This window comes from Rhinatrema bivittatum, chromosome 15, assembly GCF_901001135.1.
Source record: "Rhinatrema bivittatum chromosome 15, aRhiBiv1.1, whole genome shotgun sequence".
Classification (NCBI taxonomy): domain Eukaryota; kingdom Metazoa; phylum Chordata; class Amphibia; order Gymnophiona; family Rhinatrematidae; genus Rhinatrema; species Rhinatrema bivittatum.
This window is the reverse complement of record NC_042629.1, coordinates 37578371-37597157: the sequence shown is the minus strand read 5'-3', so window position 1 is coordinate 37597157 and position 18787 is coordinate 37578371. Positions and strand designations below refer to the sequence as shown.

Genomic DNA, 18787 nt, shown 5'->3' with positions numbered 1-18787 from the left:
TGTGGTGGGCCGGAGCCACTTACTCTGTGGCAGAACTGGACGTGGGAGGAGCCACCACCCAGGAAGAGGTGCCTTCCTCAGGTCTCAGCCCAGGAGGGGCTTCTGTGGCTGCTAAGTCCCTACCCAGAGAGAGAGATCGTAGCTGTTGCCCGTCTAGGGGGGAAAAAAATTAGGTAGGAGAGGGGAATGGGCAAAGAGACCAGAGAGAACAAGAAGTTGGATGGGAGAGAGACGGAGAGGAGGTGAGAAAGGAGGATAAAGGCAAAAAGTGTAAAACAGTAAAATAAGCAAGTCAAACATGAGAAAATAAAAAAAAAAGTGCAAACTCAGAAAAAAGGAAAAATGGAATAAAAAAATAGGAAAAATTAATGAAACCAACAAAAATGCAAAAAAAAAAACAAAAATTGGCCAGGGTGGGATGGATTTTTATTTATTTCCTAAATAATTCTGGCTGGTACAGAAGATTTTTAAAATATCTCCAGCACTTACCATTGTGGTGTGTGACCTGTGTGTCTGATTGTAGCGTGGAGCGTATGGGTTTGTCTGGTGTGCTCAGCGTATGTGGTCCATGTCCATGTGTGTGATGTAGTCTTCGTGCCTGGGTACAGTTGTCTGTGCCTGCTTCTTTGTCTGCGGTGTATCTGACTTTTGTCTGGGGGTGGTGTGTCTGTGGATTTCTGTCTAGGTGTGTTATATCTGTCTCTGTACCTGTCTGGGTGTGGCGTGTCTGTGACTAGGTTTAGGGTGTCTGTCTGGATATTGGGTGACTGTCCAATGTGTAGGGTCTCTGTCTCTGAGCCTGTGTGTGAATGTATATGTGAACTTACTCCTTTCAGCAACGAAGGGAAACAAAATGGGGCTTTGAGCCATTAGCTGGCAGTGTGGCTGCCTGGTGAGTAACCTTCATGATTGCATAAATATTATATTTCTATGTGTGTATATATTAACCCACAGCCTCTTCATGAATAGAAGGGGCTGCGGCTCAAAACATTGATATACATTGACTCCTAGAAGTTGATGAAGAACCCAGTTGGTCTTGGACTATAGCTCTCCTTAGGTCTGAGAACATATCCTTTTAGCCAGACATCAAATGTGCCACCCTCTTCTAGGGTACCCACTTGATTCAGATCAAAGGGAACAGGAGAGTCAGCACTGGCTTTTCAGCTCCAGGATGAAAGCATAATATAAACAACACTGAAGCCAAAGTCATACCAGCAGGGCTGAATGACCTTTTAAACAAGAAACCATGTGACCACGTCACTTCCTTATCATGTGATATCTTTTTGCCAACCCAGGTAGTGATGAGCGTTTTTTCCACAAAAACAAAATACTGCCTTTAGAGCTACTGCCTTTATGCATACAAGTGATTTAAATCAGGCTAGTAAGCCTTTACTTTCTAGCCATGCAGGGGTGTCAACATTTTGCCCTATGTTTTCTCGCTCTGAAACACACATGACTAACGTTACGGGCACTGACCTTAACCTACAACCAGTTAGTTCAGAAGATGAGTTCTTATTTTGATAGGACAATAAGGTTACACCTGGCAATCAGGAATGTGAGAAACTTTAGCAAGGGCCAGAGAAATGTAGCTTAATCTCACAGCTTCTCAACAAAACAATCTATTAGCCAGGGCAGGGGCAGAATGATCTGGGCACCAGGGCAAGTGGCCCCTAAACACTCATCCGAGGCTAGGGATGAGAGCTGTGGGCCCTCGGGCACTGCCGTCTTGTGCAAATGGTCAGTCCACCCGTGCACCAAGGTAAAGACAGGCAGCCAAAGGGAAAGAGATGGAAAATGCAGACAAGAAACTAAGTAACTAGCACACTGTGTTAAGTCAGACAGATTCTGAGATGTTAGGACAATTTTTTCTTCCTGAAAAATCCTAAATAAGCAGAGCCGTCTTAGTCAAAATTTCGGACACGGTAAAACAAACTTCCTAGACTGTGCTAGTCAGGACCGGTGCCATTTTCTGTGTTCTTGTGCAGCAGATTCACAAACCAACATTTGAAAAATCCCACATTTCCTGGTTCAATTTACTGTGTCAATCATGTACTAGCAAGAATGTCATAGGATCTAAACGGACGATATCAAGGGCTCACGCCCCATGTGCTCCTCATCAAGGCAACACAAAATCTTCCAAAACCTTATAAAGTCCCAGGAGATATTTACAGAATGATGAAGTAATATATATGTATCTTTTCCTCACCTGCGGCTGTCACAAATTCAGAGCTTTTGCTGGACAAAACAAAGGCAGGGAAAAGCACCAGAGCTCTTCTGCTCCCAACAATTACAGTCTTCAAATCACAGAGAGGCAAAGGCAGACAGCTTCACCCGCCTACTTCAGATCTGATTACCTGCCTGCTCCAAGCATACACCTTTCCTAATGAGAGCTCAGCGGCTCACCTGGAGCAGTCCATTTGTGTTACCAAAAATAGGGAGAGTAGCAGCCTTGCTATTTTATAGTTAGAGAAAACAGCAGCAGCAGCAGGAAACCTGTGATCAGAGTACAGGTGCAAGAGATTTATATTTGAAAACAGAATCAAAATAAGAATTAAAAGTGATTTCCAGAGGCACAAAAAACATTGCTGAAATAATTGTGATAGATGAAAAGTCACATCTAAAAAGAGGTTTGACTCTACCATGTTTAGGAAACAGAGGCACGTCAACTAATAATTCCCTCCTCGCATTATTAAGAAGTTGCAGTGTAAGCTGGGTTCTCAGATGGCATCACTCATAAGAGACAGTCCTGCTTTCTCTCATATTATATGTACACGTCTGTAGTTCTTAGAGAAATCCAAACTACAAGTCCATAGATGCAATGGGGCATAAACAAGACTGGTCCTGGCTGCCCTATAACCTGGAATCATCTGGTAATGCAAACTGTATTGAAGGCAAGTAAGCACACTTAAATGAATATGCATAAAATAAATCTGCATATTTTGAGTCTCCATGGTAAGCAAATTTATCTCATGCATATTTGTTGTAGAGATCCTGAAACCCCCACTGGCTTTGGGGACAGTTCTGGGAAGCCCTGGGGTAAGTGATATAAGGAGTCAATGTACTAAAGTGCAACATTTTTTCACAAGAGGTTATCGCATGAAAAACAGTGCAAAAGTACAGAAAAGTGCAAAACCATAAGTGTTTTGTTTGTTTGTTTTTTCTTAAAAATCCAATGTGTGAGACATTTTGCAGAAATGGCACTCACAGTGGCAAACGTTCACATGCACGCTATGCAGGAAATTTTATTTAAATTCCCCTCTAGCCAGCTGCTGTGATGCAAAATCATGCAGAGCAGCTCATTAGGGGGGAATTTTGCAAAAAGAATGGGCACACGAAAAAGGCTTCACAGGCCCATTTTTCACAAGTAAAATAAAATAACTACACCTTAAGGAGTACTTATTTTTTAGGACAAGCCCTGCAAGCAACAGTTCACATGAATCGCCATGCAGATTTAAAGAGGCCACGTAACCATCCCCCAAGTATCAGACCATCCCTCTCACAGACCATGAATGATTTTTAGAAATCCAATAAGAAACCCTTCCCTCTTCCTGCCTCACTTTCTTCCCAGAAAGCATAAAAATATTCATTAGGGGCCCAATCCACCCTCCCCCTCCCCTGCTGTCAAAAGCTTACCCCCCATCTGTGGGATAGTATTCTGTGGGCAGAAGTTTATGAAGTCAAGCACAGCCATTGTGAACCTGGCCCCAGCAGAGCGGGAGCGAGTGGGGTAAGCTTTATGGGGTCCGAGGGGTGGAGCCCTAATGGGTACTTTTGATGCTTTTGAGTGGACAAGCAGGCAGGGCAGGAAGGGGCAAGGCTTCCTACTGGACCTTTTTTAAACATTCAGGACCCACAAGGGGGTTGGGGGTGATGCTGGCAGGAGACCACCAGGGAATATTTTGATATACTGGGGAGTTGTGCTTCATACAGGCCACGAAGCCGGGAGCCAGTTTCATACATTGCCACAGCCGGGAATGTAAAAAATGAGTTGTGAAATTTTGCTACGCATACTAATGAGCTTGGCGCTCATTAAGCATCCATGGCAAAATTCTGCAGAATCGGCCTCTTACCCGCAGTAAATGCCATGAGTTAGTAGATAGACTTCTATGTCACAGAGCTCCACCTCACCCACATTCACTGTGTCTATGGCACTCCTCTGAGCGTCTGCTGCCACCAATACGTTTAGTGTATGTGACAAGTCCCGTACAGCTGCACTACTGGCTTTAATTTTCTTGAAGGCTGAAACTGCACTTACTTTTGAAAGAAATCGTGTTTACTGCTGAATGTTTTAGAAGCACACACAGCAAGAGGCGGCATTCACCGTGCAACCATTAAACACGGTTACAAATAATCTCCAAAGCAGAACAGTTTCAAGAATGCATTTATTTATTTATTTATTTATATTATGGGTTACATTCAGGTGTTTTCTTATCCCCAGAGGGCTTCAATCTAAGGGGGTCATTTACCAAGCTGCAATAAGGGTGTAGGGCATCAGCTGAGAAGACTGCTTCAGGTAGCCCCCCCCCCCCCACATTTCTAGGTATCAGGGAATGGCTTGGACTAAGTAAAAAAAAAAAAAAAAAGAGTTGCAGAGGAACAAGAAATGATTAGCAGCAACCCTATGGCTGGCTTGCCCTCTTGCTGACGGATTTGCCACATGCTGAATATTTGATTCTCCAGAATTTTTGTTCCAAAGTTTTGGCTCCACTTTTGTAGTTCCAATCTTTCGGTTCCTTCCTGCAGTTCTACCAGTTCCCGAGTTTACTAGTTCTCCTACTGTTTGTGACCTGTTTCCTCACTTTAGTTCCTGACCTGCAAGTCCAGTCTGCTTCTAGCAAAAGTCTAAGAAAAAATAATCTGGTTGTAAGACAGCCATGTGTTTCCACTCCTCTGCATGTTAGTTTCAGTACTGACCTAGAAGTGCCCCACTGAGTTTTAAGCTTTCACAGCAAGTTGAGTTTTCTAATAGGATGACACTAGACCAGCATTTCCCAACAAAAATGTGTGTGCAGTGCACCAGTTTCCAGGTTGTGGGCAATGCAGACATGGAGGGGACTCGTAGGACCAAAAAAAAAAAAGATCTAGGGAAGTACTGAAAGCCCCATCAGTCTTTTGCCAACTTTAAACCAAAGGGAAAAAGTGAGTGGAGAGACACATGAAGCTGTCCCGATGGACCAGCTCCCTCTACGTACACGCGCACGTGATGTGGGCAGCCAGCCTGACTAGTGACCCTGGCTGCTGCACGTCACTGCTCCCAACAGTGGCACTGTGTGTAATATCTGGGGCCTGGCAATCCCTGCATGCTGCCCATTAATTACCACACTCCCAGGCCCACGCTGTGCCTAGGAAGAAAAGGCGCACATGCTTACACATGTTCTCAAACAGGAGCTCCTACATGTTTGAGAGTCACAGCTGGAGTCTCTTGTTGCTGTGAGGGGCTGAAAGCACAGCCCAGATGCTCATCTGGATCTGAACATCAGGCACTGATGACTTTTCTATTGGGTCAGAATGAGGAATGTCAAGGCACTTCATGTGTAAACAGAAGCGTGAACCCTGTCAGGCTGGATTTAGGCATAGGCAGCATAGACCCATGCCTTGAGTGCCCTAAAACTAGAACTCTACGCTGATTTCTGATTTCAGGGCTGAGCCCCCCACCATCTCTAATTCTCTGCCATTGGGCACCATAATCTTACATCCGGCCCGGAACCTTGTGTCTATCTGTAGCTTAGAGTGCCACAAATGCAAAGGCTTTGCACCAAAGCAAACTAGCAAGGAGTTAAGTGAGACTATCATCTGGGAGATTACAAAGCGCATCAGCTGAAATGCTTCCCAAGGAGTGAATGGGATAAAACAGTTGTTCTATACATCCAAGACTCTTCAGTTTTTATGATTTTTTCCTGGTAAATTATCAATGTTTATTTTTTTTAAAAATGGGAGAAAATCAATGCAAAAATGGGTAATCATCTAGGTTTATTTTGACTGGCTCAAATAGGAAATTGCTGTTCAACATCTCCTGTGACTGAAAGGGCCAGCTATGAGGGTGGCTGAGGGTGGTGTGGGATATGAGAACTGGGGATCATATTGGGGCCAGTCTTGAACCAAATCTAAATTCTGCATGTTGAGCATTACCAATTTGGGTGAGGAGTAAAAACTGAATAAGTAGTTTTGTAGAACCTGGGAAGCAGGTTGTTTTTTTTTTGGGGGGGGGGGGGGGGTGTAGCAAAATTGAATTTAAAATGCAAATGAAAGGTCCTATGCCCACTCTCCCCATGAGAAAAGTATTTATTTAAAATATTTTTAGCCCGCTTACGCTGCAAGTTACCTATTAAATGAAAAGTTACATTAACCGCATTTTGTGGATGGTCTGCTCCCTGATCCCCTGCTAGGATCTTGTTCATACCACTCACTAAACTGCACCAGATTACAATTCACCCCAAAGCCCCACATCCAACCATTCCATATTCCATCATCAAAAACGTGGTCATTATCTAGTAGGGGACTGTGAGATCTGAGCCTGTAACCTTCCGATTCCACGCCACTGACTCTACCAATCAGAAAATGGAGAAGTTCCATGAGTTGAGGTAGTAGGAAAAGCCTATTTGCTTTCACCCGTATTAGTCTCCCATGTCCTTGGGCTTAGAGTGCCATGGGAGAAAAGGAGTTTGGGACACACACTAACTTTCAAATTACTGAGAAAATCGTATTTTCATAGCTATCTTTCCCTTAGAAGGAGCAGAGTAAAAATAGACTGACATCAGAATGTAAAGAAACTAACTGATCTTCAATTTATTATCAGCTGATAGCCTAAACGGCTGAAAATGGATCAGGTTTTCAGGATATCCCTAAGAATATGCAATAAACAGATGTGCATCCAGGTAGTATGCTTGCAGACCTACCTCATGCATGTTCATTAGAGATACCCTGAAAACCCAACCCTTTTGCAGCTCTCAAGGACAATCCATGAAAACCACTGCCTTATATCTTAAACTACATCTTGTGAGAAAAAGACACAAAAAAATAGTAAAAATGAACTGAGATGTTAAAAGAGAAAATCAGCGATGTGAAGACTCCCCCCCCCCCCCCCCCCCCCCCCCCCCATGTCATGACGACCAGCCAGCGGTGACCCGATTAACGTCGCGATTACACCAGGCGTCGTGTGCCGGGCGTGACAAAGGGGTTTTCCCCTTTGTGCTCCCCTTCATGCTAACCTTTGTGCTCCTTCTAATATAATTATATTTATGTTTATGTTAATAATTTAACTTTTATTAATGTTATTTAGCTTTTTGCTTTGTTTAAAATTATTTCATTATTGACGTTTAAATGTATTAGACTAAGGAATTTTACTTCCTGCTCATTCTGTTTCATTGTAAACCGGTTTGATATGCATTTTATGCAGGAAAATCGGTATAAAAAAAACTTTAAATAAATAAATAAATAAATATCATCTTACAACCAAGGGGCTTATTAACACTTTTCACCTGCTGGAGCCCTTTCTGTTCCAGGTATAGTCAGCCCTTTCTGAGAACATGAAGATAAAACAGAGGCAAGAAACACACAGTATGGGCCTGATTTACTAAGGCTTTCCCCCATCCTATTTCTATGGGAAAAAATAAAACTTACAGGCTACTTAAAAAAAAAAAAAAGAAAGAAACAACTTAACCGTATCCGACTCCTGGCTTTTTTTCAAATGTAAAACCTGGAGGGGGTAGGTTGCCAGCTCCCCCAGAAGAGAAGGTGGGAGTATAGAGTATCACCTCCTCTGGCTTAGCATCCCAGTTAGGAAGGGTACCAGGCGGCTGGCAACCTCCCCTTGCAAGGTATTACATTTTTAAAAAGCCAGGAGATGCTGGCAAGGGGTTGAGGGGTTGGCTGACTTTTCTCTGCTGCTCGGAATGATGTACCTGGTGCATTCAGGGCTTCTCTGGCAGTACCGACATTTGGCTGCTGAACGGAGGCGCCTGGCACTGGAAATCAGTTTCTTCCCTGATCTGACCCTGCCCCTTTCCCCACCCACATTTTAAGCACCTAAATGTAGGCGCTCAACCCCAGTGAATTTTCAAAGGGCCCAATTTAGGCACCTAACTCCCAAAATTAAGCACCTAAACCCTTTGAAAATTGGCCTATTAGGAAATAAGGCCCTACGTATGTGTACAGAACAAAAACTGGAAGACTTACCCAAAAGGTCCAGTCTGTGCTCCAGTTATTCAGACTGGGTGATGGAGCTTTCAGTGCGCCCGAGCCAAGGTTCCCTTCCTCTGCCGGGAATTTACTTCCATTTGTGTCCAATTCATTTCTTGGCTGTGAAAAAAACATTTGCCTGGGTATTAATTAATTTTCAGGGTAAGAAAGATCTTTGCATACAATGGTTCTAATTGGAATCAGAATGTGTATTTGCAGCACAAGCCCTTGCACTACTGCCAATATTCCTGTTATATCAGTTTGATTGTTTCCAAACATTACTTACTTTGCTAGTCTGATTCTTACACCTCTTTTCATTTTGTCTTAAAATCTTATTACACGCTCGAACTGGAGGACTACTCTCTGTTGAGTCATGACATATTGACAGTGTATTTTTGACTAGCAGTGTGACATGTTCTGACCTATATATTGTACTTAACCCCGCTCTTGTTTTTTCTGTGTATGTTTGAAAATTTATAAATAGTTTTAAAAAATACTTATTACTTGTATTTTTCATTTTTTTTTTTACCCACCGGTTTTCTCCTGCCTCTTTTGGTTTCAATTGGATCCAGCTCTTATTGGGTTATAGCAATCATGAGCTCTCATTCAAAACTAACTGGTGGGCTCTTTCCTCCATTTTTATATTCCCCCCCCCTCCCAACTCAGTCCAGCCATCCCAAACCAAAGTCCATCAACAGGCGTAACAATCTGCAGTCCCCTCCAGAACCCAGCTAACCCGAACCCTAAGTCTGGCCACTAGCTGTCGCCACTGTGCAATGACTGAGATTGCCCGAGCCCAAAGCGCTGTTTTTCTGCCACCCTGGCAATCCCTGCCACTGCCAGTCCAAGCTGAAAATGTTGCGATTATGCCGTCTCGACATCCCACCCCCAAGAGTGATCATCAGCAGCACATCCTGGCTGGAAATTCTGCATCCTGCTTTTTCTTCCGTGATATCTGCCACCATCAGCCTGGCTCGGAAGTGTGGCGTCCTGCTCCCTGTCCCTTGGCCACAATCACCACCATTATTAGATACAAAAAAAAAAAAGGAGTTGGCTCAAATCACGCCCCTGTTTTCCTCCTCCTGATGGCTCTGACTGTTGTGTAGAGAAGGTGAGACTGGGAGGGGGGGGGGGGAAGGGTAAGGAAAAGGGAACAAGAAATGTGGCAAGCATGGGGGGGGGGGGAGGGCATGATAGCAAGAGGATGAGCCTGATGCAGTAATGCTGCTATTAAGGGAAGGAGAGCCAGGGCTGGAAAATTCCTTGCCCCCCGCCCCCACCCCAAATGGCTTGAAGGATTGAGATTAGATGGGACTTGGGGATGGGGGAGGAATGGGGGCTGAGAGATTGACTGGGAATTGGGGGGGTGCTGACTGATTGGGTGGGCAGTCTGTGCTGAGGTGTGTTAGATGGTCAGAGGTACGGTGGGATGGGACGAAGAGATGGTGTTACTGCTGCAAAGCACCTGGAGGGGCTGGGAAGGGGGTGACAAGGTGAAAATGGGGGAGCTAAGGAGGAGGGAAAAGGGTTACGAGACAGAAGAAAGGGCTGGAGGCCAGAGAGGCAGAGAGAGAAGAGGCTGGGGCTGGAAAGATGAGAGGCAGAGGAAAGTAAATGAGGGCTGAAGGGAGGTGAGTGTGGAAATGGGCTGGAGAAGAGGTGAAAAATGGGGCATGGGAGCTGAGGAGGCAGTAAGAGAAAGGAGCTGGATGCCAGGAGAGGATGAGTAACAGTAAAGGAGATGGGGATGGTGAGGAAGGTAGATAACGAGATGAGTACAGAGAGTGGAAATGGGAGACTAGGGAGGTGATGAAAGACAGAGGGGGAATGGAAGGCTGGAGGAACAGCGAGAGGCAGAGAGAGTTGACTGGGAGGAGTGAAAATGCGAGAAAAAAAGTTGGTAGGTAGGTGAGAGGTAAAAAAAAAAAAAAAGGAAAGAATTTCACTTCTGGTTATGCACGGATTAGACAAGGTGCTGCGTGTGTTGGCTCCCGCCGAGACCTCCTTTAATCCCGATTAAACCTTACCCTTTTTACTGCTGGGATCGCCAGGTCGCTAGGTAAAGAAGTGTCCAAAACATCTATTCCATATTTGAGGGTGGAAAAAAAGCGGTAAGATCTCGAAACAGGGGCAAAAGCCGGAGACTGCCGGGCAGCAAAATATGGCGGACTCAGCCTTGGATAAATGAGGGAGAGAAGGAAACGAACAGTGCGGAAGATACGTGCAAATAAATATATATATAGCCTGATGAAAAAATTTACAGAAACTCACTCTACTAAACCTGATGCTCAACTCAGTGTGATTGTGGATAGGTAGCACAGATGGTAGAGAACGTGCAGAGGAATACGGCACGCATCGGAGAGGCGGAGGAGAGAGTAGGCGAGCTGGAAGCGACAGTTACCTCGTTAAGCACCAAAGAGGGCAGGCTAGATTGCCATCACGCAATTTGGAGAACTGGTCCAGGCGATGCAACATCCGTGTGATTGGTCTGCAGGAAAAGTCTGAGGGGCAGAATTCAGCCGCATTTTTTGCAAGATGGATGCCCGAGACGCTGGCGCTTTCCCCTGCAAAGAGTCTAATTAAAGTGGACAGAGCACAACACTCACTTGCACCTCTACCGGGACTTGCAGTTCATCCAAGAGCTGTGATAAGGCTGCACTGTTTTGAGGGTAAAAGGAGAATACTCGCTGCCGCAAGGGAGGCTGGAACTGTAAGCTTTGAGGGGCCCAAAATTATGTTTTTCCCTGATTTTTCGACCGAGCTTCAGAAAAGGCGGCAAAAATTTCTCAATGTCAAAAAAGAGTTTCAGAAGCTAAACATTCGATGCGCTACGTTACACCCCACGAGATTGCAGGTAGCGGTCGATGGGAAAGTTTCAATTCTGGACACTGTGAAAATAGCCGAAAAATTGGTCAAGCAGCTCCGTCAAGAGCGTGGAGCGGAGACATAAGTCTGGACATAGCAGCCATGTGCTGGTAAGTTACAGCTGGGTTTTGGCGGGAAGCATAACAGAAGCACAGCAGAGGTTATCTTCTTGAAGAAAGTTGAGAACGGGGCAATTTTCTGTGAAACATTATGCTTTTTCAGGACCTCGAACTTGGTGCTTATATCTTTGCCTAATCATCTTTTCATTGATTTTGGCATTGTATCTTTTGCTATGGGCAATGGGTCAGCCTCAATCTGTGAATTATCAATGTAGCCTAGGACTTCATTTGAGGGAGATATTTTTCTGTTTTTCGAGAGAACCTAAGAGCAGCATCGAGGGGAGAAAAATGGCCCTGTGAACTGGGAGACTATTTTTTTTCCTTTTGTTATGCAAGTGGGTCATTGAATAGTTTGCCACTTGTTCAGCAGACATCATCAGATGCATCATTTGTTTGGCATGTGGCAGGAAAAATTACAGAGGTGTCAGTATCCTATCTCCGACTTGCGGGCTGTTGCTATGGGAAGTTGGTTGAGGATTCACTGCAGAAGTTTGATTTGGAAGTTTCATGGGATATTGAGAGGCAGAATGGGAAGAAAGGAGTTGGGGGTAATGGTCATGAGTTGGAGGAGAGCCCAACCACCTGGTCTAGATTTGAATCCTACCAGGGGGTTTTGAGGTTTGTCCTGCTCGTGGGTATTGGCCGATAGGTCTGGCGAGCAGGCTGGGGAGTTCTATTGGGGGTTTCTTTGGTTTGGTTGTTAGAATGGTTGTGGGGGGGAAAGAAAAAGGCCTACGAGTTTCAAGTGCAGTGTGTACGGTGCCTATGGTGGCATGCTATCTTGGTTTGACTTTAGGGGTATGGTATTTAGAGATGCACCTATTGGGGAAATCAGAAAGGTTGAGATGCATTTCTGTATGTGGTTGCAACACTCCATTTATGAAACCTTTCATTTCCCCAGGCCCAAGCGCAGGGGCGGGGGATTACTAATTATTAGTAAAAAAGAGCTCAAATTTACTCCATACAAGTTAGAGGTAAATCCTCCTTATGAAATGCAATACTTAAATCGCCACAATAAAACATCGGTATCGTCTATTGTCCCCCTGAAATACCACAAAAAGAAAGACTGTTCACCTCTTATCGAAGCATTTCCGAAAGCATTCCCTTCACCCAAATCTACTCTCATAATAGGTGACTTTTAACATACATGTGGACAGAACAATCAAATCCTCCACATGTGAAACTTTAGGAACTATGGAAGCAATGGGATGGTCACAATTTGTAACTGAACCAACACAAAGCTGGACATACTCTGGATCTTTTATTTGCCAACCACAAAAATTGCATGATAAATACCTCTCACACAATTCTGCCTTGGTCTGACCACCAACTACTAAAAGCTGATATAACCATCCTCAACACAACAACTCAAAACCCAAATATCAACCAGACATTCTCCTTCAGAAAAAAGAGAGCCAGAGCTACTTGCTGACACTATAAAAGATAAACTAATCAACCTCAACTTTCCTAATGCCTCTGAATCATTTGACATATGGGATATCATGGTTAAAGAAATAATGGACAATCTTAACCCAATCCAAACAAAATCAATCCAACCCTACCAACGTTCCTCTAAACATAAGAAACCTTGGTACAATGAAGAATTAAGACACGCAAAACAATCAATGAGAAAATCTGACCTCAGAATCACTTGGAAAATACCGGTCTTCTATCAATAAAGCAAAGAAAGAGCACTATGCTAAACAGATTCATGGAATGATATTTAACTCTAAATTACTCTTTGATGACATTAAACATTTAATCAAGGCCCCATCGTCCTCTATCTTGAGCAACAACAGTTTCTCTAAGAATGCCTGCATCGACTATGCCAATCATTTGTCAGAAAAAATAACCAGACTAAAAAACAATTCTCTGCATACTCACCGTCCAGAGAACATGAAGAAAATAATGACCCAGCTAAATGGACCACCTTGGACAGAATAGCTAAATTACAAATCACACAAATAATTTCTAACTTAAAACCTGCAAATCAGCCTCTCCACCCCATCCCAGCTACATCCTTAAAACTAATACATAGCACTATCACTCCAACAATCACATCCTTAATCAATCAATCTCTAATAGAAGGTCTAGTCCCAGACAGGGCGAAACAAACTATGATAAAACCTATCCTAAAAAATAAAACTAGCTGTATCGACAACTGGGAAAACTATCGACCAATATCCAACCTGCCCTTTCTGTCACAACTAGAAGACTATCTACATGACCACAATATTTTACATCCAAACCAATTTGGATTCAGAAAAAAAATCGCTCTACTGAGACTTTACTCGTATTCTTAACAAACTCCATATTACAGGGATCCAGCAATGATGAATCTTATATCCTGGTGCCAATTGATCTCTCAGCTGCCTTCGACAATGTAGACCAAACCCTTCTACACCATCAGCTGAGAAAAATCAGAACTGATAGAGATGTAATGAAGTGTTTCAACTCCTTCTTATCAAAAAGACATTCCAAGTAAAACTGGGCAACCATATCTCCGACACCTTCCCGATCGACGCTGGTGTCCCCCAGGGTTCAGCACTATCCACAACTCTCTTCAATATCTACATGCTTCCACTATGCAAATTACTATCTGATCTAGGAATTGCCTTCTACCTATATGCCGATGACATTTAGTTCTACATACCATACATCACTTCCATTGAAAATACAGTAAGGATGCTGGCATCATAAATAAAGGCTATTCAACATGAACTATCCAATCTCAAAGTATCTCTAAGCACAAAAAAACTGAAATCATTTTGTTAAGAAGAAATCCTCCAATAACATCTCCGCAGACACTTGATCTGTGTAACTTCAATATTACACCCTCAGACCAAGTGCGGGAGGAGTACAGACTGACGAGAACCTAACTATGGAAAAACACATAAACAAATTAATCAAATCAGGCTAAGCTAAACTGCGATTACTACATAGACTGAAACCATTGCTGACTCATGTAGGCTTCCGTATGGTACTACCAATCCCCATTTTTCAAACACAGACTACTGCAACTCTCTTCTACTCGGAAGACCTAAAGGCCTCATAAACAAACTACAAGTACTACAAAATGCTACAGTGAGAATCTAACAGGATCCAGGATATCTGATCACATCTCACAATCACTGATAGCTCTGCACTGGCTACCGATACAAGCCCAAATCCATTACAAAGTCTTAACATTAATACATTCCTCTCTCCATTCTGACAACAACGGCCTAGTAGGGGTGGCGCATCCACCATACAAGCACAGAGATCACTTAAATCTCAAAATAAGAGATTACTAGCTGTGCTATCACTACAGAATACACATCTGACAAAAATAAGAGTCCGTAGGTTCTCCACTGCAGGCCCTACACTTTGGAACTCTCTGAGTCTCTATGCCTGACCACTGAAACAAAGAACTTCAGATGTAACCTCAAAACATGGTTATTTCAAAATGCCTACAATCTTATACACCTCATTACCAACCCCCCCCCCCTTTATATTTTATCTGCACCTTCTGCTAAAAGTGCTACCTCACCCCTGTATATCTCACTTCCCCTGACTGCCTTAGTCAACGTACGTGTCTTTCGTTAAAATGTATAAGAACTCATATGAATGTAATTGGCTAGCTATTATATTTATGTCATGATGTAAACCGTTGTGATCTTCACTTGGAATGACGGTATATAAAATGGCTAAATAAATAAACAAACAAACAAACATGTTCATTTCACAATTCCTCCTATTCAGGGCTTAAGAAATAAGAAGTGTTATGAGTTCCCGACTTAAATATGTGTCACTTAATGTACTTGGGATATCAAAAAGAAAAATTCTTCAATTTGCTCGTAGAAATCAAGTGGATATCCTACTGTTGCAGGAGACGCATCTAACTCAAGTTGAACATGAAAAGTTCAAAACAGATTGGTTGGGACAGGTATACTACTCTTCTTACAACTCGCAAAGTAGGGGGAGTTTGTACTCTGATACATAAACATATCCCTTTACAGGTGGGAAGGGCACAGTCCGATCTAGAGGTTCATTTACTCTGGCAAATGTTTATGGACCTAATGTAGACCAGAGGGAATTTTTCAGCAAATTTACAGATAACTTGACTGACTGGGGGTTGCAATCTCTCCTTGTCAGAGGGGATTGGAATACATGCCTGGATCCATTCTTGGATAATACCTCATCCTCTAAAGCTAATTTGGGGACCTTTAGAGAGATGAAAGACTTGATGGAGATTCTTCATCTTATTGATATATGGAGACACCACATGCTATTGAGAGAGATTATACTTTTATTTTCCCCAGCATGTTATGTATAACAGGATAGACTATTTTCTCTGCTCGTTGGAGTTGGTGTTGAAAATAGTTCAGAGATATATTCTGGTCTCCTCTTTATCAGATCATAACCCTGCAGTGGTTGTTCTGGAATTGGGAGGCAGGGGCCAGAGTCATAGTGATGGTCTCCAGCGCCCGGGAGCCAATTTATTTATTAAAATCATATTCCTTTCACAAAGTGTTCAGTGTTGTCCCCCCCAACCACCAGTGCATCACCACATGGCACCACCACATGAGGTCTCTTCACTAGGGAGGGATGGGAACCCCGCCAACGCGTCACCACATGGCACTGCCATGCAGGGCCAATGTCAACTTTTCTGCAGCCCTGTGCAAACAATTACTGGGCTGTTCCCTCCTCATTCTGTTTTGTTTTTTTTTTTACTTTTAATTTGTATTCTTTTACTAATCAGGATCAGTGCAAGGGGATTAGACACCCTAAATGAATCTTACGGCTTTGTGTCCAGCCTTCCCTCTACCACTGCCCTCTCCACACACAGTTTCAAATTATGCATTTATAATAAAACATTTTACATGAAAAAACACAAAGTCTTTTCAAATAAGAATATCACAACAGCATGTATATTATATTTACATGCATAGCTGTGGTGTCTGTCTATCAGAAAACCCTGCATAAAAGCCAAAAAGACATAAGAACATAAGAAATTGCCATGCTGAGTCAGACCAATGGTCCATCAAGCCCAGAATCCTGTTTCCAACAGAGGCCAAATCAGGCCACAAGAACCTGGCAAGTACCAAACATCAATAAGATCCTATGATACTGATGCCAGTAATAGCAGAGGCCATTCCCCAAGTCAGCTTAATTAATATCAGTTAATGGACTTCTCCAAATCTTTTTTAAACCCAGCTACACTAACTGCACTAACCACATCCTCTGGAAACAAATTCCAAAGCTTACTGGTTAGTCCTCTTTCTATGCAGCCCAGCATTCTTCTGGCTTTAGCTAATGCCTTGTCACACTGTTTCGACATCTTCAGATCACCAGACACTATCACCCCAAGATCCCTATCTTTGTCTGTGCACAACAGTCTTTCACCTCCCATCATATACAGCTCCTTTGGATTGCCGCACCCCAGATGCATAACACGGTACTTCTTGGCACTGAATCCCAGCTGCCAAATCTCTGACTACTCTTCAAGCTTTCTTAAATCACTTTTCATTCTCTCTACTCCTTCAGGTGTGTCCACTCCATTGCAGATTTTAGTATCATCCACAAATAGACAAACTCTACATTCTATTCCTTCCACAATGACGTTCACAAAGATATTGAACAGAACCAGTCCCAACACTGATCCCTGTGGCACTCTGCTTAACACTGATCTCTCTTCACAGTTAAGTTCCATTTACCATTACACGTTGTTGCCTATCAGTCAACCAGTTTGTAATCCATACCACCACCTTGGCGCTCACTCCCAAGCTTCTCATTTTATTCATAAGCCTTCTATGCTCTAACCATTATGCAATCTCTCCACTCTATGAAAAGATTTAGGAGACCAGCAAAAAAAAAAAAAAAAAAGAGGAAATGAGAGACCAGACCACCCTGATTAGAAAAATAAAATGACCCTACAACAAAAATGGGAAAATATTTTATTTTCTGTTTTTAGTGATTGGAATATGTCAGCTTTTGGAATGTGCATCTTTTACAACTTTCTATATAGCTTCTGAGAGGTCAAGATTCAGCGCCACTTATTCGGAAAAGATCAGACTTATCAAGCGAAGTGGCACTATTTCAGTATTTGGCAACGTTCAGCAGCAAGCACTTATCCGGATAAGTTTTTATTCAGCTAAAAAGTTATCAGGAGAAGTGAGGGGTGGGAAGAGGGCATTCTGGGGCAGAGCTATTTATCTGGCTAATTTGTCAAGCATTCTCTTAACAATACTCTGCCTCCACAGCTCCCACAGACTGTCCCCACCCAGGGCAACCTCTAAGTATCCGTCATCATATTTTAATAAAGCTATAGTAGCACTTTTCCCTCTACCCCTCCCTGGTCAGCCTTCCCCTCTCCAGTTGGCTCTAGGCCCCACAAGTCTAGCTCCTCCTACTGTTACACCTTGTTCTACCAAGTTATTTGTATCCAAGTTGTTTTCCACCCTGTTCATTGTAAGACATAACTTATGTCATTGTTTGTTTGATGTTGGAATGTAAACCAAAGTGATTACTAACTCTGTTACCTGAACCTCGGTATATAAAAGTTATTTATTAAATAAATAAATAAATAAATAAATAAATGATTTAGCCCTATAAGTGCTGAGATTAGCAGGATAAATTAGATCTGCTATTCACCTGGACTAAAGTTAGCTGGATTAACTTATCTGCTAACTATGAGATAGGCAAGTATATTCAGCTACGCTACTGAATATCTCAGCCGGACAAGTTTATCCGGCTAACCTGCTCAGCCAAATAGTGGCTGAAAATAGACACCCCCCCAAGCATCTTTTCTGCAGGTTTTTGTGTTACTTCACAAAGTGTCTGACAGCGGAGAGATTTTGAGTTGCTGTTACGGAGACAATACCAGAATTTGAATATATATTTTCTGTATGATAAGTTGAAAAGGGAAACCTTTTTAATATAGCTCTATATAGATCAAAACATTTTGATGCTGACAATGAGATGCAAGAGAGTTTTTCTATCCTTCAAACCTGTATCAAGAAACTGCATGCAGCACATCTGTCCCACATTTCTATCTGATGAAGGAAGCGAAGATTAAAACTTTTGAAAACATAAAATTAATAACTAATTTCAGTAACAGACTGTAAAATATAAATTGCTAAGAATATTTTATTTTTTTGTGCTATTTTTTAACAGTAAAATAATAATTAGGGGGTTTTTTTTAGATCAGATGCAGCATTTTGGGGTGGATTTTAAAACCCCTGCGTGCGTAAATCCGGCAGGATTTACGTGCGCAGGGCCCTCGCGCGCCAGCACGCCTATTTTGCATAGACCGCCGGCGCGCATAAGTCCCGGGGCTTTCGAAACGGGGAGGGAAGGGGCGTGTCCAGGGCGTTCCCGAAACAACGCAGCATTTCGGGGGCGTGCTGCTGCATTTCAGGGGCGGGGCGCCGGCCCGGGGGCGTGGTCGAGGCCTCCGGACCACACCCCCGGGACCGGAGGACGGAGCGGGGCTGCCGGCGATGCGCGCAAAGTTAAGGGGGGGGTGAAGAAAAGTTCCCTCCGAGGCCGCTCCGAAATCGGAGCGGCCTCGGAGGGAACAGGCAGGCCGCACTGGGCTCGGCGCACGCAGGTTGCACAAATGTGCACCCCCTTGCGCGCGCCAA

General features: G+C 43.3%; 1 protein-coding gene across 3 annotated transcripts in view; it reads right to left on the bottom strand.

Annotated features, from left to right (window-relative positions):
- Positions 1-18787, bottom strand: part of GRAMD1C (GRAM domain containing 1C) — a 177656-nt gene that overhangs the window by 155829 nt on the left and 3040 nt on the right. For 2 of the 3 annotated variants that reach the window (XM_029578198.1, XM_029578199.1), the window contains exon 2: positions 8176-8298. In XM_029578198.1, the coding sequence (XP_029434058.1) occupies positions 8176-8298 (123 nt within the window). Of the gene's footprint in view, positions 1-2206; positions 2355-8175; positions 8299-18787 lie in introns of those variants that run through there. The other variant, XM_029578201.1, reaches the window with a different exon arrangement.